The sequence below is a fragment of the Phyllopteryx taeniolatus genome, chromosome 15, assembly GCF_024500385.1.
Source record: "Phyllopteryx taeniolatus isolate TA_2022b chromosome 15, UOR_Ptae_1.2, whole genome shotgun sequence".
NCBI classification, from domain to species: Eukaryota; Metazoa; Chordata; class Actinopteri; order Syngnathiformes; family Syngnathidae; genus Phyllopteryx; species Phyllopteryx taeniolatus.
In genome coordinates this window covers 16,897,297-16,925,131 of record NC_084516.1, presented here as the reverse complement: position 1 = coordinate 16,925,131, position 27,835 = coordinate 16,897,297, and the positions used below count along the sequence as shown (strand labels likewise).

Below are 27,835 nucleotides of genomic sequence, written 5' to 3'. Positions count from 1 at the left end.
ATTTGTGGGTCGAATAAGCAATCCGATAAAATTAGACTAGCGCTCAATAAAGCCTATGTAAACAAATTATAATTTTAAATCATATTGCAGTATCCCTAGCTAGCATAGCTAACTTTTATTAAAACAACAACAACAACTTTAAAACGTTCTTGTTTTCTTATTCTTGTGTCCCTATATTCTCATTAAAGCTACAAACACCTCCTAGTGGTATGGAAGTAGAGGTATATTAGGCTTCAAATTAATGTTTTTAATTTGTTTTGCTTGCTTAAACATGATACATAATGACTCACCTGACATAATGTTGAATAATAGCTTTCCGGTAATCTCAAGTATGTGTATTGAAGTAAAAAGAAGAAAAGGAAAAGCTCCTATTTTCCTTTTGTTACTGTCATGGCATATTTGTGTGCTTTTTTTTGGGAGTGGGTGAATGTCCTCAGATGCCAAAAGATGCCGCCAAAGTCCTGACTAATAGGAAAGTAGAAATTGGTGTCAATGAGGTATGTTGAAGTGATGCATTTCGACTGAGGCTACGTTCACACTGCAGGTCAGTTCCAATTTTTTTTGCCCAATGTGGCGTATCTAATTTTTTCATGTCAATGTGAACAGTACAATTCAGATTTGTTCATATCCGACCCAGGCCTCTTTCATATGTGGATATAAATCGAATACTGCAGTGTATGTATCCGATGAGAGTGCAGTATGGACGCGCAAGTCTTGCTCATCCAACATATAAGTCATCACAAGGCGACAAATGTCACAATTACTCGACAAAACAGACACGGCACAAATGCAACAGCGGACGATGGAGCAGAAAATACTCAGTGGCGAAAAGAAGAGCCATTAGAACTGATTAATATAAGAAAATGTTTCCTCCGCTTGCACAAAATCCTTGAAATTGCCACAAATGCGTCACGACGAGACCTACACAAGGGGCCATATTTACTTCCGTAAACACGGCTTGTGTTCACGCACAATGTGACGTCCTGTTCTGTGCGCATGCGTGGAACGTCACAGACTCATTCTGTCCACAGTAGAAGTCCCATTTGTTTCTGTAATGTGAACAACTACATAAAAAGATACGATCTGAAAAAAAAATCTGAATCAGGCAACATGCCCTGCAGTGTGAACGCAGCCTAAGATCTTTGTATGTCAGGGAGGAGCTAAATGTAGACCAGGTTGTTAGCGGAGGTTATGGAGTTTCTGCGCTGCATGTGTATGGTTTTGCTCTGCTCGGTGGCTATTAAAAAGTTTAAGCAAACAAAGGACGGCGGTGTCACTCTTCCATGGCAATTAGTATACTTACGGTTTGCGAAAATACAACACAAATGCCAGCAACCTCGCATTTTTGGTGCACTTTTTTTTTTTTAGATATGTAGTCATCTATAGTGTTTTAGGATCATAAGCTGTAGTCCATTTACAGTTTAAACTATTCATGTAGGCAATTCTAGACATTTGAGAAGGGGAGTCAATTACTCCTGTTTTGTTTTTTTTTGCCATTTGCGGCAGTGCTTATTCCCGCTTCCCCAACAATGGTGGGGATTTACTGTATGTAACGAATATTAATACCTAAGCCTAAATGGATATTACCCTTTATTAATAATGGGCATGAAGCGATCCGCCTCAGCTACTTAACGATAATGTTAAATGGATCTAAAGGCAGCCTGCCAACTGTTAATGGTAAGGACAAGTCTATTAATAATCGAATGCACCTGTCCGAATGAATACACATACGTATAGTACTATCGCCTAGTGCTAGCATACAATAGTTTTCTTTAATAGATTCATGGTTGGACAACTCACTTCTATATATTCTGTTCTGTTAAAAAGAGCTGTCAGACTCTTTTAGCTCATTTTATGGCACATTACTCTCTTTAATAAAGGCCTTGTTTTCCTTTCTTAGGAAAAGGCAACAGAGCTATTTTTTTTAATTGTGTTATATGTAGCAGTAAATTCATTTGTATTTGCCACAGTGAAAAATCTTGAAATAATGATCAAACTTTGACGCCATGCACCGCCCACATTTAGATGGTGTAGGCAAAAAAAAAAAAAATAAAAAAAAAAAAAAAAAGGATTTCAATTTAGCATACTTGTTTCCAAGTGGCTGGCTTGTTAAAAGTCAGCTGACTTCCCAATAAGGAGTCTGTCACAAGTACAAGCTCTGAAATTCACCCAGTTTGGCTGCATCAAGCCAAAAACGCTAACTTCCTGTTCAATGTTGGGCTAGGGTCTATGAGATTTTTTTTCTAGTATCCTGCCATGATGGATACACCCATCAAATATTTGTGTTGGTCTGTTAAACTGGAGTTGGGGGGTATATTTTCTCAACTTTTCCCAGGGCTTGCTGTTGAGTATATTTTAGTTTGTCAAGTCGTCATGTTTGGGACCTCTAAAATACATCTCTTTGGATTCCTTTTGAGGGGCAGTTGCTGCAAGATGATGCACAGTTATGCAGAAGCAATTAAAAAAGGTCTAAATTAAAATTGCATTACTTGGCCGTTCATATCACCATTTCTATGGGATCATTAGAAAATATAGACTAGGCACAGTATATGCGCTTGGCAACAATATTTTTCCAATTTGCACAGTCAGCTGCAGCCACTTGTACAGTGTCCCATTTCAACCAGATTATCTGTAGATCTCTGACGGTTGATTGCCAGGTCTTCTTTGGCCTCCACTTCTTTGGTTCGCCAACCATTGGTGCCCATCTCTTTGCCACAGAGGGATTTTGGTACTGGGGGCAGAATGTGCGCAGCTTGCTGCATGCACCTTGCAACCTCTTTGACGGTTTCAGTCCATAGCTACTGTTTTCTTCTGTTAAGCACATCCGCATTGGTAATCCTATCATGGTACTGTAGATGATTTTAAGATTTTTCTCAGGCACCTTTGTTCGAAGACACTGAGCTTCTTCAAAATGTTTGCAGTCATTTTCCAAGTTTAACTGGCACAAATTGAATTGTAATTCTGCTGAAGAGCTGCAGCGTTATTGGAATAGAAATGGTTTTTGAGGATGAAATATGATTCATGTACTGGAATACGACTGCTGCCTTAGCATTTCTGCAGTTGACATCAATTTCAGTGAGGCCTTCATTTGAAACGTTACTACCCAAATATACAAATTGTTTGACTTCTACTGATTAAGCTGTAACATTCAGTTTGGCCTTACTTTGGTCTTTTCATTGTTGTAGTTGGGGATGTTATTGTTTGTTTTGTGATGCTATTCTCTCGCAATGCCACGTCGTCAACAAAATCTAAATCTGTCAGCCTCCTAGAATCAATTGATTGGATGACCACATTTTGACCTTGATATTCCATTGCGTTCTTCATGACAAAGTCAGTGGCCAGTGAGAAAAGTATAGGAGACAATATTCGGCCCTTTCGAAAACCAGTGTGAATTTGGAAAGAAAATCTGTGTTTTCATGTGAAACTTTAATACAATCCCACAGGTTGTTGAATACACTGATGAACTTGTAATAACGCAATAAAAGAAATGTCATAATTTTTCAATGTATGTCCATGTGAAGGCTATCAAAGGCCTTTTAGAAGTCACTGAGGTTGATCGTACGTGGCACATTTAATCCCAGACTTTCATTAGAAAAGTAAGGGCACAATTTCTTTAGATTTTTGTTTCAGCAAAGCAAACTGCCACTTGAACTCATTAAAACTAAAGTGTTGGATTAACATACAAAATGCTCCTCTGGGTGTTTTTTTTCCATCTCGGTAAGTGTTTGAAAGGTACCATCTATCATCTTTAGTGCATGTGCGGATTGCGGCAAAACGTATTAAGCTCCCACAGGCTGTGCAAATAGCTGGCTTGAAAAAGAAAACAAAACAAGAGAATGATAAGGACAGAGTATAATAAACCTTCCTTGTCACAACCTCACAACTCAAAGGTGGTCCACACTCCACATCGCTAAAATATGCAACAGCCCTCGAGCCACAAGGAAAAAACATACAAAAGCTTACATTGCAAAGGTAGAGGATAGAGTTTTGCATTTTGTTGAGCAGCGGTCTCTGATCTGGACCAAACACAAGCAACCAATTGTAATATTTTTTGTTTACTTACTATTTACTGTATATCAGACCATAACACATTGTCCCACATGTGCTTTTCAGATATTGTTATGGTCCAATGAAGCCAAGGTTGAATTTTTTGGCCATAACTCCAAAAGGTATGTTTGGCGCAAACAACCCTGGTCATCATTGAAAAAACAACATATCTACAGTGAAGCACGGGGGTGGCAGCATCATTTGACATTTATTTGCGGTTAATCAGAGGCAGTTTAAATTGTGACAGGTGTCTTCTGACTCCTATTTAAAGTGAGTTTGAATGTGATTTGTGATTACTAAACAGCCACGTGCTAGATATAAGATGGTGTGCACACTTGTGCAACAGCATTATTTCAGTTGTTTCTTTGAAATTGACCTCTCAAACAGAAAAAAAAATTCAATTGAGTCGTACAGGTCATAAGTCACATTAATGGTGGAAATAAATTTGAGAAATGATTGATCTTGGTCTCAGTTATTTACATCACAAAAATTTGGCATTTGAACAGGGGTGTGTAGACTTTTTATATCCACTGTAGTTGCAGTGTTGTTCTCTGCGGCACTAGACGCTATCCTATATTTGTCATATCGTGTTTATATTGGAATAGAGGTCAATACATCCTCCTCAGTTTGAAATCCATATCTCTGTTTAATTCACAGACACTGTCTAGTGGCCATAGTAAAAGACTATCCAAAAAACTGAAGTGAAATGCATCATTATATGGGAAATCTCTGGGTTTAGGAAATCGATAGCAATATACTGTTTCCAATTTTAGACAACAAATAAAATTTGACCTTCATAGTGTTCTGGGAGGGATCTGATCACATTTTATTACAACAATGGGACCACAGCTTGGGAAAGGATCATAGACTTATGGTTGAAAACAAGGTCCTCCAAAGCTGCAAGAAGCTAATGAACAGCAGTCTTCTGTAGCAATAATTCCTATTAGGCTGATTGGAAACACTAAGTCTTATTAAGTTCACACAATATGCCGTAAATTAACAAATGGTGGAAGTCGCTGAGCTCTTGTTGGAGTAAAATTCATTCTGGAAAACAGAGGGTTCCGAAAAAGAAAATCTGCTCAGTCAAGGGGAACTGCAATCGTTATTGTATTAAATTGGGGCCATGTATCCAGCCACCGGGGCATTGACTCTTAATTCTATTTAATTCAAGAGGATAGCAGTGGAAGCAGCCAAAAAAAAAAACTTGTGTGGGTGTGTTGCCATCTTGTTGCACTGTAATCAATTTATAACTTCGAGGGTATAGCATTGCTTCCCCCAATTTGTGTAACTTTTGATGCGCCATCAGGCCTGGAAAATCATTATCCGAGAGTGACGCATCGCTTGCCAGCCCCATTGATTGTCTATTTGTAAATCTAGTCACTCCCCGAGTGAAAGTAGAGTAGCTGCATGAATCAAATGCGTGAACAGTTTTTTTGTTTCTCCGTCATGGTAAAGCAGTGTTGAGCGAAGATTTGATGGTGTTAATTGCTCGCACAACCAAACAAACGGACGTAAAATGTCACGATCGTGAAGCCGTGGACATTTACAAGTGCCTTCAAATGGGTTGACTGCGCCTCACTGACAGCTTAATACAAGAGCCAAGCCCAATACCCATCGGAATAGTCAATAATGGTACACACGACACATCATGAAGAGCCCATCTGACCTTAAGCAGTGGATGTACCCTCACGCTTCACATGCCTGCTGCCCATCAAAGAAACTGAGCAGCTTATTTTGATTCAACCACAACTCAGATGCGAAACAACACGCAGATCAATTTAAATTAGTCTATGGGCAATTATCACGATAATGGCAAGCTGTTGCGAATGCACAAATTACACTCGGAACTACTATAAATCGATAGTTTTTCCAATTTTGTCCAGGCCTTCTTTCGTAGTCAATACACACTCATTCCAGTGACGATTCTGGCAGTTTTTGAGAATATCTGACCCAAGATATTAGGAGCTATGTGGTCGTAGTCAGCCATTTGAGGATCGCTACAATTTTTGACAGAACTTCCAAAGAACGTATATTTTTCCTCAATAGGGCAGCATAGTAAATAAGTGGTTTGTAAGTCTGCCTCACAGTCGAGTGGTACCCGGTTCTAATCTTATCTCAGGCCCACCTGTGTAGAGTTTGCATAATCTCCCCATGCTTGTGTGGGTTTTCTCCAGGCACTTTGACTTCCTCCCACATTCCAAAACGACCAGTCCAGGGTGTACCTCACTCATCCAATGTCAACTGGGATAGGCTCCAGCGCCACCTCATGAGGACAAGTGCTGTAGAACAGTGATTCTCAACTGGCGGGTTGGGACCGAAAAGTGGGTCACAGACCCATTTTGGGTGGGTCGCAGTAAAGTAAAAATAAAAATTACACCTATTCCTATTCTGATTTTTTTTGCTACAGTAGAGAGACAGAAGTTCCCAAATGGAACACAGCATGAAAGTGACAAGAACTGTTACTTCCTTGTTCTCTAGCCACACGTTTTCTCTGTAAAGTCCAGTGCAGCCTTTGGAGGTATTTGAAATGGCATTTGAAAATATAATCTACTGTACATATGTTTTCAGTCTATTTAAAAAAATAAAAAATAAAAAATCTGTATTGTCCTTAAATTCTATGAAAGTGGGTTGCGACTTTGCAACAGTTGAGAACCAATGCTATAGAAGATGGATGCCATTGTGGACAATAAAGTCCACTGAACTGAACTGAATACATGCATTAATATTTATCGATGTCAATGTGTTTATTTCAAACAATAGACAACACAAAATGATTGAGGTAGCTGAAGTCAATATATCTGGTCACAAATCTATTGCAATCTAACTACAATGCTTAATAACTGTGTATTACCAGTCATCAAAATGAGAAGAGACCATGAAGCATATGTTACAGGAATGAGGAAATTTCAAACTGAATACATCTTTTAATAATAAAAATTGTGCCGAATCACTGAGAAGTCAGAAATTAACCAAGCATAGCATTCATCCACTAAACCTCATTATTGTGTTCAGGAATGTAAAAATAACTAATTTGACATCATAATCAAGTAATAATAAGTTGCTTTAATGCTTCTTCTTTATTAAAATGGGATTGTATTGCACACACTGAGGCATTGTTTGCAAAAAAATAAAAAATAAAAACAATCAGCTACATCTAATATAGCCAGGTAACTAGCCATAATGGAAATCTAGATTTATGCCTCTTTGTGACATTGTGAACAACTCATCAGCATAGTTTTTATTTAGAACTTACAACTTTTAGTGCAGTTCTACAGGAAACAGCAGATGGCACTAAAGCAAAAGCATCCCACTTCCAACCGTATTTTGTCTGGAAGGCACAAGAAAAATCAATGTCCTTAAAATGTGTTTGTTCGGATCCTTGTATATAGTATGAGATGTTGACTTTCTTAAGCCATGTAACCTTTAACAGCCAGCAGATCAATAGGTTAGAAACTAAGAAGCCTTTTCAAATCCACTGACGGAAAGCATTAAGTAGCCAAAGCAGGTGCCAAACTTGGAAACAGCACAAAACACTTACAGCGTCGGGAGAGGGAAAAAGAAAAAAAAATATGGCTATGTATCAATTAGGTTAAAAGAGGAGAGGGCTTGCCCACAGGCAGATACCATCCATTAAGGGACTCTAATAAAGACATATAAATGCAATTAATATGATTGATGAGTTGCTGCATCCCAGCAATCATTTGCCAACTTCATCACAATAGTCAGAGGGTAAAATCTCATTAGATGAGTAGTTGTAGGAGTGAGAGTGCACAGGAATGATTCCATCACTGTGTTGTCAGAGCTTTTATTAATGCATATCAGGCTTTGAAAGTAGCAAATATTGCAAGGATGTAGCCGACTTTAGTTAGTCTTGAGCATCAAATATTGTCTCTCGAGGTCCACTCCCCTCCAAAGCTGAATGTTCTATGAATGCAAATGGGGAAACTAGGACAGTAAACTGAGGTAATAAAATGTAATTCAGGTTTAAATGAGGCTAAAAAAAATAATATATTACCTCCAAAATGTGCAAATTTTCTAACATAGTTTCACTTTGGAAAACAGACGTGCAGAATAAAATGTCAACTCAGGCTTTGTAAGCAATTTGAAGTCTAGTGGGCACGCTCTCAGCACTAGAGTTATATCCCGGGACTCCACTAGAAGAGCTTTGCATGAGCTTTACTTTTACACGCTCTTTTAAGTTTACTTAACCTGATCAGTCCCTCAGTAAATATACACATTAGAGCTTGGGAAGCACAAAATGGGCCAACATCTTTGGTACTGTACTACTTCAGAAAGCCCTGGCATTGGAAATACAACTGAACCTTGAGAAACTGAAGACAAGGAGTGTACAAGATCTGGCTACGATGTTAAAGAGACCTGGGTTAAATTGAAGGGTACTTCCTTCGTTTCTGTCAAATATGGAGCCAGAAGTGAAACGGTTATCTGTGGTGTACCTTAGAACAATTTAGTTTTGAAAGTTTTTCAACCCAATAGAATAGCGTTAGGGACTATTCCTACTCAGAGTTCTGTGAAAAATTGTGTCTGAAGTGGGATAAGTAACTGTGAGTGCACAGTTGCACCTTTGGTGAGTGAAATGGGGCACCTATGTGGGCCATGTGTGCACCTAAGGAAGTGGGATAAAGTGGGAGCAGATCATTTCTAATGTTGTCTATACAATATGCAACCATGCCAATAGTTGTGTGGGTGTTGTGTACAGGTTTCACCTGACAATTGGTTCAGAAGTGGGAGTGCTCAACAGAGTTCACAAGAAAATCGTGTCAGAAGTGTGAGCCTTAATTCTGAGCCCATAGTTTTTTAATCCGGTAGACACAGGAAGGGGTAATCCTCCACACAAAAATAGTGTCAGAAATGTGATGGTGAGAAGTCATGCTTAATTTGCACAGTTAGACGACCTTTGGGACAGGTAACCTCAGTGTGACAAACTCTGGAGATCCAACCATACATCCATTTTCTGTACCGCTTATCCTCACACTTTGACAATTTGTACACAAATTGTGCAAGTCATTGGGAGGATTAAATGTCTTTCAAAGTGTCAAAAAGAATGTGTCATCCTGTAAATTAGCAAAAAGGCTTTTAGATATTGAAAATCCTTTATAAAGCTGTGCATTAATAGGATGGAGAAGTCATTAAACTGTGCAACACATTACTAACCAACATACAAAAGTTAGCACTCAGAAGATTTTCAGGGGCAAACATAAGAATTGCATAAACCTTTCTAAATCTCTATCATCAATGCGGCCGATATGAAGTGGTCACCATCTGATAGTGGGGGCCATATTTACCAGACTAAAACTTAAACGCTGATTGCTTGAAAGCGCTGCTCTGAATGAACCCATTAATACTGTTTGTTGAGCTGTCTCATTACAGAGTTAATTGTGCATTTGTCCCGATCGCGGTCATGTTACGGAACAGTGATCTCACTATTGGACTAATGGATGGAAGGCACACACTGCGAACACACAGCACTCTATTATGATCTGTTAAGTTTCCTGAAATCCTCAAATCATCCGTGACTGACAATGAACTTTAGGGTGGGAGGGATGCGGCGGGAACGGGAAAACATCTGCTCTATTTTCTATTGAATAATTAATATTCGATTTGCATGAATTAATGAAAAAGTCTAAGTAACTTTTGTAGCTCCATGTGTACTTGTGAGTGAAAGTGTACACATTATACAAGCGGCAAAAAGAAAATGCAACTGGAAAGTAAAACTTCACACGAGTAGTATGTTCCACAACGTGTAAAGCTAATGCAATGCCGAATAAATTTGGGAGGCCTTGTGCTATCTGATTGGTGAATTGGAGTCAAATGACACTAGTGATCACGTTGGATTGGCGCAACAGCGCCCGTATAATCACATCACTCCCGCCCTGCAACAACTCCACTGGCTGATCTGATCTGCACCTTCAAGGCCATCAATAACCTCACCCTGCCATATCTTGCTGACAACTTACATGTTGCCATGCCCCCCAGCTCTCTCAGTCTTTGTCCTCCATCCACCTCATCATCCCTTCTGCCCATCTGTTCACCGTGGGGGAGAGCGCCTTCAGCCAATCTGCTACCCGTCTTTGGAACTCACTACCACCTGATCTCTGAAACACAGACTCATTAACCATCATCAAATCCACACTCCAGACACACCTATTCCGGACTGCCTACTAACATTTCCCATATAATTTGCCATCTTAATTGATCTTTGTATTGCTTGATTTCTTATAAAGTAACTACTGTATGTTTGTACGGTGACCTTGAGTGGCTTGAAAGGCGGCTTTAAATAAAATGATGATGATGATTATTATTGCTATTATTATTATCCATCCATCCATTTTCTGAGCCGCTTCTCCTCACTAGGGTCACGGGCGTGATGAAGACTATCCCAGCTATCATCGGGCAGTGCCCGGAGAAAACCCACACAGGCACGGGGAGAACATGCAAACTCCACACAGGAACCCCAGTCCTCAGAACTGTGAGGCTGACGCTCTAACCAGTTGTCCACCGTGCTGCCTATTATTATTATTATTATTATTATTATTATTATTATTCATCCAAGCAATTTTATTCCCACGGCATTGAATCGATCTGGGCTGTCCTGGATGTACTGGAGGTTTGGTGTGAATGTGAGTGTAAATCCTTGTTTGGCAATATACTGCATCTGTTCTGTGCCTGAGCGATGACTAGTCAATGGGGTACCCCAAAGTCAGCCAGGAAAGACTAGGACTTCCCTATTGAGGACAAGTGGTAGAGAAAATTGATGGATGGATATATAATAGTGTGGATATCCAACTCTATTTTTGATGCATGGTTATGTCCAAGGAAAGTCTAGGGGTCTAGTGGTTAGCATACCAATCCTCACAGTTCTGAGGGTTTCGAATCTTGGCTCCTGTGCTTTTGGCTCCTGTGTTGAGTTTGCTGTTTTTCCCGTGTTTGCATGGGTTTTCTCCTGGTAGGGCCTACTCTGACATTAGAAAAAAAACAAAAATGTTAGGTTCCTTGAAGACGCTAAATAGTCCATAGGTGTGAATGTGAATGCTTGCTGGTCAATACTGTATGTGCTCTGTGGTTGGCCAGCGACCAGTCAAAGGTGTATGCCATATTTTGTCCAAAAGTAGGATTTTCCTATTGAGGACAACAACATAAAATGAATAGCTAGATAATGATTTGGATGTTCATCTGTATTTGTGATACGCATTGTTATGCCCAAAACCCTTTTCCTTGTTCTTTCCTGATAAAACTATTCTTATTTTTTTTTTTAAACATGCTTTACTTGAATTATGTACTGCTACAGCTTTCTGGGAATCCTGGTTTAAAAAGAAATGAAAAAAAAAAAAAAAAAAAAACGGCTCCGTCTTATAAATTGAGCTGCTGGCAGGCGCTCCTCTCTACAGAGGATGGCTGCAGGCTGTGAATCACCGCGGCAGCAGCAGCACAACAAAGAGGATGCGGGACAGGAAGAGGGCTGGCTGCTGAGTGATATTGGTGTTGTATATTCCTTTTCAACTCAAATTGCTGTTTTGCTGTCGGGATTAAATTTTATGGTGCCGTGAACCCACCAGAAACAATATCCAATAGGCACTCAAATATTATTTCAATCCAAAAGATTGAAACATGTTGAAATTTGACCATGTAACTTAAAAATCAATTGCATGGTATGCTGGCATATGGTTAGTGCAAAGGTGCAGTGTCGTTACTTCTCCGTTAATGAAACACTGAACAGTGCGTAGTGGTGAATGTGAATGGTAGTGTGTGTATATGTGTCCTACGATTGGCTGGCAACCAGTCCAGGGTGTAACCCGCTTCTCTCGCCAAAAGTCAACTTGGGGTAGGCTGCTCGCGACCCTGAACAAGATAAGGGGTATAGAAAATGGATGGATTGAAAATTGAGTTTAAAACAAAATAAATATGACTATTATGGAGGAATGCAAACAAACGGTAAGAATCAAGGCAGATTGGGCTCCCCAGAACGTAAATATGGACATGCACACAACATTGTGGAGCTCATTGGTATGACACAGTCAGAGGCTACGAGAATTTCAGTTCTGGTAGTCTACTAGTTTCCAAATAACATAAGATCATCTTTAATACTGTGCAGGAAAAAAGTAAGACGACAATTTAATTCACCTGAGTGACTGTTGACGTACGCTGATGCTGCTGTTTTGGTTATCAAAATACAGTTGTACTTAATTTTGTAACGTCTGTGTGTGAACATTATCCATCCATCCATCCATCCATCCATATTCTATCACGCTTATCCTCATTGGGGCCTCAGGTGAGCATATTGCATATTACGGCTAACTTTGGACGAGTAGATCATTAACTGTTCACCAGCCAATCACTGCGCACATATAGCTGAACAACCATTAAATAAAAATGCACGTTTTTGGAATGTGGTTGGAAGCAGGACAAAACCTACACCACACATGAAGAACTGAGATCTGAGTTTCAAAGCCAGGACCAGTGGACTGTGGTGCAGAAATGCTTATCACTACAACTGTGTCCCATGGGTGAACAAATGTGTAAGATAATTACTGTTTCTAACTTTCCTATTTGGGAAGAGGCATTTATTTATTTGGTCTAGTGGACAAAGCACCCCGGCGAGACATGGCATCTATAGAGTAGCGTCCACCATATGGATGAAATACAGTATTTCAAGAAAGTAAAACATAGGAAAACCTGTCAATCTGTATTTGCAAGAACAATTTCAAGGTTTGTTAGACTTCAGAAGAGTAGGAGGAGCCACAGAGACACACACACACACACACACACACAAATCCTAGTTCACAATAAGTTGCAGCTAACCTCTCAAACAGCTGCTGTTTGAACAACAGATACCAAGAATGTCCTTGTTTTCTCCACATATCTCACATTCTTAAAGTCCAATCTAATTTATTCTCTTTATCCACCCCTTAAATATGCATGACAATTTTAACCGTCTGCTCCATAAATACCTGTGGCAACATAATGGGCTGCAAATCCACTGCTCACCTTGGTCCTTTAACCAGTCTAAAGACGGATCAGTGAGCCGCGACCTCGGGGAGGCAACGCTCGGCTGTGTTCTTACTTCTAAGGGTAATTGCTGACAGATCAGAGCTTAATCCACCGCCAGACAAAATACCTGAAAAAAAAAACAATGTGTTGTGCATCTTCAAAAGCAAAGAGGGGGTAAGATGGGGGATACAGCTGTGTCATACCAATGAGCATGCGACGTGTGAGGCCAAATCCTCCCTTCGGGCTTACTGAGAACGCTCGGCTACGGCTTGCTTGAAAAGATGCGAGTTTTACGAAGTGGATCATGTGATCATCATCGTACATATCAGCTTGACGATCTAACACATGTATGTCAAACTCAGGCCCGGGGGCTAAATTTGGCCCATGATGCAATTATATTTAGCCCGCAAGACCATATCAAATGTGTATGAGAGCTGGCCCGTCAGTACATAGCACATTCGCCACTTCTTTTTTTCCTTTCGGTTTGTCCCTTTAGGGGTCGCCACACCGCGTCATCCTTTTACATGTAAGCCTATCTCCTGCATCCTCCTCTCGAACACCAACTGCCCTCATGTCTTCCCTCACGACATCCATCAACCTTCTCTTTGGTCTTCCTCTAGCTCTCTTGCCTGGCAGCTCCATCCTCATCATCCTTCTACCAATATACTCACTATTTCTCCTCTGGACGTGTCCAAACCATCAAAGTCTGCTCTCTCTAACTTTGTCTCAAAAACATCGAACCTTGGATGTCCCTCTGATGAGCTCATTTCTAATTTTATCCAACCTGGTCACTCCGAGAGCGAACCTCAACATCTTCATTTCCGCCACCTCCAGCTCTGCTTCCTGTTGTCTCTTCAGTGCCACTGTCTCTAATTTGTACATCATGGCTGGCCTCACCACTGTCTTGTAAAACTTTGCCCTTCATCCGAGCAGAGACTCTTTTGTCACATAACACACCTGACACCTTCCTCCACCCGTTCCAACCTGCTTGGACCCGTTTCTTCACTTCCTGACCACACACACCATTGCTCTAGACGGGTGACCCCAAGTATTTAAAGTCCTGCACCCTTGCTATCTCTTCTCCCTGTAGGCTCACTCTTCCCCCACCACCCCTCTCATTCATGCACATATATTCTATCTTACTTCGGCTAATCTTCATTCCTCTGTGTTCCAGTGCATGTCTCCATCTTTCCAATTGTTCCTGAACCCTGCTTTCACTGCAGATCACAATGTCATCTGCAAACATCATGGTCCACGGGGATTCCAGTCTAACCTCATCTGTCAGCCTATCCATCACCACTGCCAACAGGAAGGGGCTCAGGGCTGATCACTAATGGAGTCCCACCTCCACCTTAAATTCGTCTGTCAAACCTACAGCACACCTCACCGCTGTTCTGCTGCCCTCGTACATGTCCTGTATTATTCTAACATACTTCTCTGCCACTCCAGACTTCCGCATGCAGTACCACAGTTCCTCTCTGGGTACTCTGTCATAGGCTTTCTCTAGATCTACAAAGACACAATGTAGCTCCTTCTGACCTTCTCTGTACTTTTCCATCAACATCCTCAAGGCAAATAATGCATTTGTGGTACTCTTTCTAGGCATGAAACCATACCGTTGCTCGCAAATACTCACTTCTGTCCTGAGTCTCGCCTCCACCACTGTTTCCCATAACTTCGTTGTGTGGCTCATCAACTTTATTCCTCTATCGTCCCCACAGCTTTGGACATCACCCTTGTTCTTAAAAATGGGCACCAGCACACTTTTCCTCCATTCCTCAGGCATCTTCTCACGCGTTAGAATTCTATTGAACCAGCTGGTCAAAAATTCCACAGCCACCTCTCCTAGATGCTTCCATACCTCCACAGGAATGTCATCAGGACCAACTGCCTTTCCATTTTTCATCCTCTTTAATGCCTTTCTAACTTTCCCCTTACTAATCATTGCCACTTCCTGGTCCACCACACTTGCCTCTTCTACTCTCCCTTTGCTCTCATTTTCCTCATTCATCAGCTCCTCGAAGTATTCTTTCCATCTATCTAGCACACTACTGGCACCAGGCAACATATTTCCATCTCTATCCTTAATCACCCTAACCTGCTGCACATCCTTCCCATCGCTATCCCTCTGTCTGGCCAACCTCTATAGATCCTTTTCTCCTTCTTTAGTGTCCAACCTGGCATACATGTCATCATATGCCTCTTGTTTGGCCTTTGCCCCCTCTACCTTTGCCCTATGTCGCATTTCTATGTATTCCTTTTGCCTCTCCTCGGTCCTCTCAGTGTCCCACTTCTTCTTAGCTAACCTTTTTCCTCGTATGATTTCCTGTACTGTGAGGTTCCACCACCAAGTCTCCTTCTCTCCTTTCCTGCCAGAAGATACACCAAGTACTCTCCTGCCTGCCTCTCTGATCACCTTGGCTGCAGTGGTCCAGTCTTCTGGAAGCTCCTCCTGTCCACCGAGAGCCTGTCTCAACTCTTCCCAAAAAGATGCACAACACTCGTCCTGTCTCAGCTTCCACCAAATAGTTCTCTGCTCTGCCTTTGTCCACTAATGCGCCACTAATATTACAAATGCCAGAATGCTTTGCTAGTGTGTTGGCCCATCAGTCTTGACGGGCAAGAGCCCTTTCCCTTTCTGTTGCAGTCGTTAGCAAATATGCTACCAGTCTCTTCGAACAAATTTACACTTCCCCTTCCCAGAAATGGCCAAACGAAAGATGGAAAACAGTTAATTTCCAAGACAGGTGGGAAGCAGATTATCTGTTCACTAAAGTAAAAGACAGACCTGTTTGTCATGTGCGGAGCAACGTGGCTGTAGCAAAGAATATAACATGATTGAATTAATGTTTTTTTTTTTTAATGCCCTTTATCAACTCCTAGGCAGGGTCTGTTAATAGTTTGAAGTTTGGATTTTTTATTGGACATTCTTATTTTTTGGGGGATGTTTTGTTGTTGGCCTTTGAAAAAAGATTTACATAAAAAAGAAGGTAGTTGGTGATACATAGACGATAGAGAGACAGAAGAATTAATGTTCATCTATTTAAATACAAAACAACAAACAAATACCACTGACGTCTTTGATTTCTCGTGTTTATAATATTAAAGTTTGTTTATTCCAGATTCAGTGTTTAAGCAAAATTTAAGTTTGCTGTCATATGATAAACTTATACGCTACATTTCTGCAGAGAAGAGAAACATGGGCATCACAGTGATTTTTCATTAAATATTGAGTTTGGCCCACGACGTTGTCCCAGTTTTTTATTTTGGCCCACCGTGAATTTGAGTTTGACACCCCTGATCGAACACACGAAATCCATCCTTCGCATTATGTCATCAGGTGCGGGACGGTATGGCCTTGATTTAAAAAAGAAAAAAAAAAGATTTCCTCTTGGTATATCAGCACAATGCAGCCATTATGTATGATTTCTTTTGTATCTCACTGACCGCACACAGCAAGGAAAATGCCATGGCTGTCAATGGGATAATATTACTCTACTGACTAATGGGCAGGCTACAAAAAAGACTTATGGCGCATCTGTCCTTCTGCAGATAAAAGCAACTCAGAAAAATGTGAAAATACAACTGAGCAGGGGAAACAAAATGTTTGTAACGAAAGCAAATGTGAGCCTTTGCACAATTCAAAATCTGAGGACGGGTCGGAGATGCGCCAAAGCTGGAACGTTTCCAAGGTGCAGAGGAAATTCTGGAGGGAATCAAATTTAATGGGTCTTAAACATCATTGTGATCGGCTTACATGAACAAAGACTACCCCTTTTTTCCTTTTCATGTCGCTCGTCACGTGTCCAATTATGATAGCGATGTGATTTTGGTAATTCCTTTAGTCTTGAGGACTCAGGAGATTTGCACCAATGGCGAGGTGATGCGCTTTCTTTCTCAAGATTATCCTCTGACCTTTTAAGTTGAAACCCCCTGAGGTTTTACAATTTTGGGAAAAATACGCCTCTAAAATCAGCCCAGTTTCAATAGTCGTCATGCGTGACGTTATGTGAGACTTTAGCTTAGTAAGCATCTAAAACAGAGTTTCTTAGTGCAGTCCAGATAGGGACTCAGTTGCCTTTTATACATACCAAGACCTATTATCAGACTAATTTTAATATTTATTTTTGGTAGCCTGTGAGCATCCTTTTTTCCCATATCACATGATCAAAATAAGCATAACTATACTGTACATTGTTTTATATTTACATATTATCAATCAAAAAAACATTTTTCAGTCTGTGCAGCCTAGTACCAAAAGGCATGCAGTCAGGTACCTGCCTTTGACCCTGTGATTGGGGGGAGCCTATTCTAAAGGATTACATCCACCTTTTTTAAGGCAAAGAGGGATAATGTGGAGTAAAACTGTGACGACGACCAAAGAATAGGAAATGGAACTTGGGCAATTTCGGTAAACATATGACATTTTAACATCTATGAAGTGTGTTTTGCTTTTTCTTAGTTTTATTGTGGCGGCACGGTGGGCGACTGGTTAGAGCGTCAGCCTCACAGTTCTGAGGTGCGGGGTTCAATCCCCATCCCCGCCTGTGTGGAGTTTGCATGTTCTCCCCGTGCCTGCGTGGGTTTTCTCCGGGCACTCCGGTTTCCTCCCACATCCCAAAAACATGCATTAATTGGAGACTCTAAATTGCCCGTAGGCATGACTGTGAGTGCGAATGGTTGTTAGTTTCTATGTGCCCTGCGATTGGCTGGCAACCAGTTCAGGGTGTACCCTGCCTCCTGCCCGATGACAGCTGGGATAGGCTCCAGCACGCCCGCGACCCTAGTGAGGAGAAGCGGCTCAGAAAATGGATGGATGGATAGTTTTATTGTGGTGCCACTCCAGACGGATATCAGTGGTGGCAAAGAAGGAACGTGATGAACAGGAAAGGGAATTTATCTCTATTTTATATGTATAGGCAAGTGGCATACATGTTTCCATTCTGGCTGCTCAGTACAAATTGGCCACCAATAAAAATAAAAAGAATATACACCGGAAAGTAAAGGGATCCACTTTGACACCAGCCAAACTCCAGGCATCCCAAACGCGTTGCAGGCGTTTCCAAAGTTAAGAGACACATTACACGTTATTTGCCACTCGTGGTTACATTATGTAGAGGGACAATATCAGCGGGTCCCAAGGTGGAAAAAGAGAAACTCAACTGAATTTCCCTTATAAATAAGTGTCAGCCGGCACGGTGAACGACTGGTTAGCACATCTGCCTCACAGTTCTGAGGACCGGGGTTAAAATCCCGGCCCCGCCTGTGTGGAGTTTGCATGTTCTCCCCGTGCCTGGGTGGATTTTCTCCGGGAACTCAGTATACAGGGAGTGTATACTGTAAGTATACACTAAGTAAGTAAATTTATGAATTTTTATTTGGAGCTTGGTGGCCTAAGATTACGCTGCGTCCGAATACACAACATTTTCACCAGTGAAGGCACAGTTGTTTTGTTTCACTGCTGCTTTTCATCTCCCATCTCCCGAAAAAGTTGTGTTTGTGTTTATATGCTTGCAAAGATGCAATGACAGGGAAACGAGAGAGCGAGAAAGATGCGAGTTGACATTCCACAAAACGAAAATGTGGTAAAAGGGGACATTGTAAAAGACTTTAGTCAAGAACAAAGGAGCAAAAATGAAGGACAAAGAGACATTTGTTAGAGTAAATATGATTTTAAACCTATACAGGTAAAACTATCTGCAAGTAAAAAAACGACGTTGTGTAGTGAGCTCATGGTAATCAATTGTGGGCCTTTTTATTTAAAAAAAATATATATATATTTTTCCTGTTTTCTATCTTCATGATTAACAAACAACTTGGCTAAGGTAATAACATCCTACAACTTCACGTAAAGTAGCTCTTCTCAAGTATCTTGTTTGATGTGCGTCCCAGGTCTGAGACGTGCAAAAAAAATTAGCAGGGATGCATGTAGCCTATTCATTCTTCATCTGTAGACGCATGGTGTAAGACCCACCCTACGTATGTGTCTGTTGGTAAAGAGCTTACGCACACAGCGAGTCAAAAGTACAAGTCCTATCTTGGTGCTAGCCAATCAGAGGCAGAGTTAGGCGGGTTATCGTTCCATACAATGGACACGAGAGTTTTTTCTGGACTCGATGAATTTTTTTATTGTTGTGGCTCCACCCGCCGCGCCGCTCACAACGCAGCAAGACACTGGCAGAATGGCATTTGCTCCATAGATTTTTTTTCCTCTGGGCAAGGAAAAGTCCGTTTGGTTTAAAAAACAAAAAAACAAAAAGGGAAGAAACCCTAACGGATCGCAGACGGAATGTTCCCTTTCCACAATGACCAGGCTGCAATAAATGCTGAGTGGGCAATATTAATAACATGATATGATAAATAAATGCCATAGAGTTATAATTTAAGCATCATGAGGTCCACATATTTCACTTAATACATCTTTGGCACTAAACAGATGAGTTTATGAAAACGCATTAATACGTCGTTGGCAATAAGGGAGTTAAATGTAGCCTGCAACACAAGGCTTTTCACCTATGTGGTGTCTCAGGGACACTATGGAAAAGGAATACATGCATTGGATAAGAAACGAAGAAGAATCTAGAGTCTGGTGGATATACACATCGGATGTTGTCTTACATCTTTGTGTTAACTCCAAAATACAGTGAGTAAAGAAAGAAATAGAGACTGCTTCTTAAGAATACCAAAGTTATAAAATAATACTGTGACAGGACAACTGAAGTGATAGGTTATCACACCATCGCTTACTTCTCTTTACTCGATGTGCCGTGCTGCGGGGGCTTCAGGATGGGAGCATGGTCGGCTTGTCGTGGAGTCGGCAACTGGGTTCGAGAAATTTCATATTTGATGGATAGCCTACCGCTGCAACTCGCAGTGCCGCGTCCTCGTCGCAGCCCGAGTGGAGTTGATCCTCCATTTTGCAGAGCATAATTTGCAGTTGTCTAATAAAGTGCTGTCATCCGCTTTTACCTTAAGTATCACGGCTGGCATGGCTCTTACTCCACTGACATGAAAGTTATATTTCTAGCTGGTAAAATAATATAAGTGTGTTAGTATCAGGGGATTCTTTTCTAGTCTAAGTACGTGTACAGACGTACAGTATCAGCACTGATACAAGTATTGTAATCTGTGTATGCATTGTTCTTAGTTTAGCATATGTGCAAATCGCATAACAAGATGGCAAAACTAAATATTGACAAGCACTTCAGATCATTTCGTCCAAATTTTTCCTTTTGGTTATGAACTATTTCACGCTCCTTCCGCACCTGTTAGCGTGCAGTTCACCAACATGAATCTCATGTTTTACCTTTGCCGCATCACTTTTAACATCATTGTTCAAAACCTTTACCGCAAAGCATAAAGCAAGCATGAATCCTCTTGATAGTTTAGCATATTGCCTTTGTCATAGTTTAACATATCCGCAAATCTCATATCGTCACGAAACTTCCGCGTCCTTTCACATGGCTCCTCTCCATTATTTTGGAGAGCAAGCTTTGTTAAAATCACACAGCCTGCCGGGTTTTTATCACGTGTTACTCCCTCTGTGCGCAATTATGTGGCACTTAAAGGAAAAAAAAGGCTGCAAAATATGAATCAACACAACCAAATAGCATAAATGCCCCATTGGCTGCGGCCGTCCAAATAGACTGAGTACCTCACATGCATGACAACAAGGAAAGAAGAATGGTGTGGGTGGGGCGGGCAATATCTTTCCTCGACACCGCTCATCCATTTTCTCCAACACTTGTGGTCATAAATCAAAGCTGAACAGGCAGACCACAACAGGAACAGTACTTGTGGTCCCTTACGAACCCTTCATTCCTTCCCCTAAACCTCGACGGTGCCTTCAACAATGAAGGAAGAGAAGCGAGACAAGTATTCTCTTGTGGTTTGCACAGCATTCGGCTAATAAGCAACAACCTCAAATTGAAACAAAATACCACAACCTCTTGAAGACTCATCGACATTTCCGTCGACTTTAAACGCCCTTCTTTGGACTCCTTCCTTGGATAATGGAAGCCCACTTAGCGAGCTTTGAATTAAAATCAGCTGTATAGTTTTTGCTACAATTTTGCTGACGCCCCCACAAGCAAACGGGAGAGTGCGGATCTATGCCAAGGGTTTATCGCTTGTCACTCACAAAAAAAAAAGAAAAGAAAAAAAGACCATTTTAGCAACATTAAGAGGAGCGGTGTATTTACAAGACAATAACAAAGGCAACATAATTATTAAGTAGCAGTTTTCAGTGTAGAATTAATTATATTGCAATCTGGATAGATGCATGGGTGAGGGATGGGAATGATGGACATAGACAACTATTGACAATCATTATGGTCTGAAAAGCTAACGTAGAAGTCTACAGATTCACCCAGTGCTCTTTCTTGAATCCCTTACAGTATGGTGCTGTCTGGATGGATGGATGGATGGATGGATGGATGGATGGATGGATGGATGGATGGATGGATGCATGGATGGATGGATGGATGGATGGATGGATGGATGGATGGATGGATGGGTGATAAATGTAGCAGCGTACTTGTTCACTCAATGCTCCTCCTTGTCAAAGAGGACTCAAATGGGCATTAAAGTTTTTAAGCAATCCTCAGGCATTATTGTTTTTTCAGTATTCAGCCATGGATGAACGGATGGAAGCCAAGCTAAGATAGCAGTTTACATCTTTGCTCCTTCTTATTAAAAAGAACACAATTTCACGACAACCATTTAGATTTTGCGAGGTTTGACCACTGTATTTTTAGTATTTTGATATATGAATGAATGCTAATTGCTAAACTAACATAGTACTGTAGTCTATAGCTCTACTCTATGCTCTTTTTTTGTCAAATGTAACTCAAATTCACAACAAGTTAGGTTTTAAGACTTTTGAGGTAGGGTTACAACTTTATTTTTAGTATTTGGTCATTGATGGCTGGATGTTAAGCTAACTTAGCAGTCCTCAGGGTAAGGGTACCTTCAGAAATTCACTGTAAGCGCACAGTCTACACTCCGGAACGTTCAGAAACTCAGAGCGTTGTTGGAGTGTGCCGTTCGGTTATTCAGAGTGCAACTCTCACCGAAGAGACAGAGCGGCCGGAGCGTCAGGCAGGACGAGGTGTTTACAGGCAGAACTGACACATTCAGTATGGAGGACGCACTGACGTATCCCTGCCTGTGGCCAACACGCTCGTTCATAAATTCATAGAAAATGAAGCGCGCTCTGACTTTCTGAACACTGCACCCTCAGAGCGCAGTGAGCGCGTCAGGTTGAATTTCCGAACGTACCTGACATCATAATACAACTTGAATACATGACAACAATATAAGTTTTATGACTCTCAATTTTAGAGGTACCACTGTACTTAGCCATTGAAGGATGGGGAGATGCATTCTAAGGTAACATATTGTAGGAGTCTACATCTTCACTCGGTGCTTATTGTCAAACAGGACTCAAATGCATGACAACCTTTTAAGTTTTAAGATGTTTGACACTCGAGGCACGATTGTTTTTTTTTTTTCGGTATTTAACCATGGATGCCAAGCTAAGGTAGCAGTCTACATCCTTGCTCCTTCTTATTAAACAGAATACAAATTGAGAACAACAATTCATGTTTTAAGACCTTTGAGGTACCACTATTTGTCAGTATTTAGCCACTGATGAATGAACGGGTGCTAAGCTAATGTAACAGACCGACTCGAGCTGTAAATTTGCTAGCCGGGTGCCTGAGAGCACAGAGAAGCCCCTTTTTCTCGGCGGTGGACGAGCTAGCTTAGTGCTCGCAGCCCTTCGCCGTCCTGCCAGCCTTTTAGACTCCCTGCTGCAGATCTGAAGGGAAATTAAGACCAAGGGAAGGGATTAAAATAACACAGCGGGCTAAATATAGTCTAAAAAAAAAAAAAAAAAAGTCATTTTAAGGACATGGCTTTCTCACAGTAGCCACAATTTATTCAGTCTGCTAAAGTGGTGAGATAAGTCACATTTGTTGGTGTTGAAATCACACAATTAAAACTAAAATAACACTAACCAAAGTTAAAAACATTAAGTTAGCAACGAGATGAATTTTTCACTGCAAAAAATGTTGTGGCAGTAGCTCTAAGGACTTGAGCTTTGAAACCAGAGGGTCAGAGTTGGAGTACTGCTGCAGGCAAATGTAAAGTAGCAACTAGTTGTTGGAGTAGTAGTAGTCAAATTGCTGACGACTGTTGAGGTGCTCTTGAGCAAGGCACAACCTCAGCCCGAGCCAAAGAGGTGCAACACTGTTTGTGCCCTTTGCACTCTGGTATCTCTCCTTGCATGCATGTATGTGTGTAATCTGGTTCTCTGTGTGTTGTGCAACAAACATGTATGACAATAACGAATGTCAAAATGGTACACAAAACATTTCCCGTACAGTTAGCAACAACAGTAATTTCACTTTGGAACAGACTAACTGTATTTCCATTACTTCTTATCAACAAAATTTTTGTCCTACCATTTGCATTATTCTGCTCACTCACAAACAAAGATTAATAAAAAACATTACCTCCTCGGTGCAGGTAAAGAATAAAGACTCCCATCCCTTTCAAGCAAAGCTGTTATTAAATAGCAGAGCTCTTTCCCACAGCTATTACGATCAACCGAGTGAATATTTACACCCAAGATCTTTTTAAAAGTGGAATATTACCACGACCTGTCAAACTAGCAGTGGGGTGCCGTTTATATTTGTTGCCTAATCTCTATGTGTGTATTCTCTTGACAGTGATGCAAACTCTAGCTAAGCATCTTATTGAGTGGAAGTAACATTAGCCACTACTGTATGTGTGTGTGTGTGTGTGTGTGCGTGTGTGTGTGTGTGTGTGTGTGTGTGTGTGTGTGTGAGAGAGAGAGAGAGAGAGAGAGTCAAATATCAATTTCATGCATATTTGCAGGACCAAATTGCATCCCTTGATTGGGGTGCGGAGAGGGCGAGGGTGTGCATGAAATGTAATCGTATTCCAGCTACAACATGTGGACAGCAGCACTGAGGAGAAAAACAAGATTGTAACTAAATACCTATGCATTGAGGTAAATCACTTTTCATTGAATTTAAAGCAGAGAGAACAGCAAAACTTGTATTGTCCTAGGGACAAAAGAGTAATTAAGGCAACACTGAACGGAAACATTTAATAATAATATGAGAATAAAGTCATGAAGTTTCAAGAATATAGTTGAATTAGTGATATGAGAATAAACTTGTGATTTACAAAGAAAGATTATTATGAAGAAATATTCATGAGAATAATGTTATTTTATTCTTATAAAATTATAAGAATACATTTTAAAATTACTAGAAAAAACTCAAAATATTACAACAATAGTCATAATGTTGTTGTCAAAAAAATAATAATTATATGACAATTAAGTCAATATTACGGAAAAGATTATATTACAAGAATAAAGTTGTAAGAAGAGTTTTATGAGACAAAAGTTTCATATCATGAAGAAAAAGTTATGACACAATGAGGATGAAATTGCAATTTGCGATACAAATCAGAGATTTTATGAAAATAAAGTCATAACAGTACGAAAATAATCACTTATTTCTGGGGGAAAAAAACATTTTTTAAATATGATATGATTCATTTATGTTATTCCAAGGGGAAAAAAAATCCAAAGCAGAAGCAGTTTGAAAAGAAATGTTTTTGTGTTATTGTCTGCGATATTAATATATCACAAGTGTGGAGAGGGAGACAGTGGCTGTTGGTCTTTATTCATGAATTCATTTTCCGTACCGCTTCTCCTCACAAGGGTCACGGACGTGCTGGAGCCTATCCCAGCTATCTTCGAGCGAGATTACACCCTGAACTGGTCGCCAGCCGATTACAGGGCACATATAAACAAACAACCATTCACACTCACATTCACACCTACGGGCAATTCAGAGTCTTCAATTAACCTACCATGCATGTTTTTGGGATGTGGGAGGAAAGCGAAGTAACCGGAGAAAACCCACGCAGGCACGGGGAGAACATGCAAACTCCACACAGGCAAGGCCGAGATTTGAACTGTGAGGCAGATGTGCTATACAGTCGGCATCGTGCCGCCGCCACATTATATGTAACACCTTCAATTTCAAGTTTCAACCTCATCACTCGATTTGATCCTCTTTTCACGTCCAAGACATTCTTAGCTACCTCTTCCTTTAAAATAACCCCTAATCCATTTCTCTTCCCATGTACACCATGGTAAAATAATTTGCCTGTCGGTCTTTAATATTGTAAAATTACAACTTTGTTCTTGTAACCTTTTGACTCAGAGTAAAACAAATACAAATGTAATGTTGTAAAATTGCTTTTTTTTCTTCGTAATATGTTTTTTTTTTCTCGCAACATTGTGACATTGTTCTTACAACGTTTTACTTGTGGTACTTGAGTGTGAGATTAATCATAATTGTGTGTTTAAATGTCAACTGTCGATGCTTCATTTATGCGAATGTTAACTCAATAAGTGCTTCCGGGACAACCAGCAGGACCACCATCATCACCATCACCATCACCACCATCACCATCACCATCATCACGTGTTGTGTTGTGTTGTGTTGGGGGGGGCAGTCAGTCACTACCAGAGCGGTTCCCGCGGTTCTTACCGAGTGCGAAGTAAGGCAGAGCCGTGTTGTCGAGATCATCCATGACGGAAATCCGTCCAGGTAGATCCGTCCTGACGAATAACAGGAGCCGTGATTCCCCACCTCCTCCTCCTCCTCCTCCTCCTCCTCCTCCTGCCGGTCCTCCTCCAGCGGTGCCACCTGCTCCGGCGGAGGCGCCCCCTCCACCTCCTTCTCCGCCTCCGACCGAGCTCCCGGAGGCTCCCACGCCGGTGAAGCTGAACTCGTTTTCCCGGAGCACGGGCAGCGTGGAGACAGTCACGCTCTTGAGCTCGCACGGAGTCCCCGCGGCGTGTCCCTCGCCGCCGCCGGTCCCCTCGTCGGCGGCACCAGCGGTGGTCGGCGCGAGCCCCGCGAGAAGCACGCGGAAGAGCAGCAGCAGCGGCGCGGTGCTCGCCATTTGTCCCCCCCCCCGCTCCTTGTGCGCGCTTCTGCCGCTTTGAAAGCTCCTCGTCGAGTGGCCGCGCACTTATGAGAGGAAGCAGCCAGCCAGCCACACGCTCGTTTTGCACAAGGCGATGCGCGGCCGTCCAGGAGGCGGCAGCACAGGTGAGCCCGGAGAGGTGGGGGGGGGGGCGATTTTGGGGGGGCTGGGGCGTCATCCGGCTCCAGCAATTCAGCAGTCATCCATCATTTGAAACGTAATAAACTCTGAATAGTATTTCAAAATATACAGTTCAAGCAAATGAACTCTGTATAACAAAAGTACAAATCTGAACTCATAATGCTGAACTTGCAAAGTTAGAAAACAGTATGCCACATTTCTGCTCTTTCAATTTACACTACAGTACTCATAAACAGTTTGGGATATTTGGCTTTCCCGGTGAAATTTCAGGATGGACCTAAAATGCACTCTAACCTTTGCAGGTGAACTTAATTTGAAATCTGAACATTTAAATGTACATGTGCAACTGTTCGATGTTACATGTTTTGCACCGGCTCAGCAACTCCATACACCAGTTGACTAACAATTGCATGTGATCTGGTGTTCATTCACTAATAAATTCGATAGAAACACTATAGACTATAATTACTTGTGCTGGGATCACCCACAACAACACAGGTTATACTAACATATCAATTCACAGGTTCTTAGAGGTGTTTAGACACTTAAAAAAAAAAAAAAAATTTTGTTTTTTTTTAAAGCCCACTGCACCACTCGACAGTAGTGCTGACTTGCTCATTTTCCCACATCCTGTCCTACCCTTTTCTGTCTTCTCTTATCTGGTTATCTGGGGAAGGTATTGCATGTCCTCACCGGGTGTCCCCCCTCCAACCTATGCCCCCAACCCTTCAATCTACAAATAACTGTTGTAATGTTACTTGTGTTTAAATAGCTAGACTGTCTCACTGGTTTTGCTGCTATTCAAAATTTGAACCGCCGGCGAATGCCGTTCTAACGTTACAGATCTGACAGCCAAAATGCCATATCGTATCATGAAACCAACCAAAATATGTTTACAGTTATAAGCAAAATTCAGCCGACCGCTGCCGTTGCTGAGCAGTACCAATACAGTATAATACTGTGTAGTGTATTTTACTATAATAATTAATTATATTTATAGGAAAAAAATGTAAGCTTGGCGAGTCTTTGCAAGCAAATGTACTCAAACGTCATCGAGCTGACCACTGCCAGCTCTGGCTGCATGCCATACCAACACAGTTTTTCTTTTTTTTTTTTACAAGACTACTTATCTACATTTATAATTTCATATATGGATGAAAAAGTGAAGCGTTGGAGGGCCTCTGAAATATCAACACTCTTCATGTATTTCTCGCTTCTTTCCTTTCTTTGTATTCTTATAGGTACAGCGGTCAAGGCAAACCGCTTCTTCCTTGAAATTCATGCTATGTTTGTGGTTAAATAAAAAAATAAAAAAATAAAATAGTACATCTCACTGTATGTGGAGCCTCAAAACATTGCAGTTTTTCCCTTGAAGCATGCTGAATTATAGGTGCAAGAGTCAATTGCCTGATGTGCAGTGGGGAGATGTCCCGTGTATTTTAAATTTCTTAAATTATTATTATTATTATTCTTTTGGCCGTGTGCAGCGGATTAGGAGTCGAATGGCAAAATTCACAACAGGTGATTGATCCATGAAAATCTCAGAGATCATCCACTTACTTCTATGCCTTTCTGTGTCTTTCTCAGTCTTTCTCTCTCT

At 41.1% G+C, this 27,835-nt stretch overlaps 1 protein-coding gene across 3 annotated transcripts in view; it reads right to left on the bottom strand.

Annotated features, from left to right (window-relative positions):
* LOC133490224 (astrotactin-2-like) overlaps positions 1-26,206 on the bottom strand; it is a 286,520-nt gene extending 260,314 nt beyond the window's left edge. For all 3 annotated transcript variants that reach the window (XR_009792133.1, XM_061800017.1, XM_061800018.1), the window contains exon 1: positions 25,653-26,206. Coding sequence is in view for 2 of the 3 variants with exons in the window: in XM_061800017.1 (XP_061656001.1) it covers positions 25,653-26,070 (418 nt within the window). In the remaining variant the exon portion in view is untranslated. The remainder of the gene's footprint in view (positions 1-25,652) is intronic.
* Positions 26,207-27,835: the final 1,629 nt, after the last annotated feature.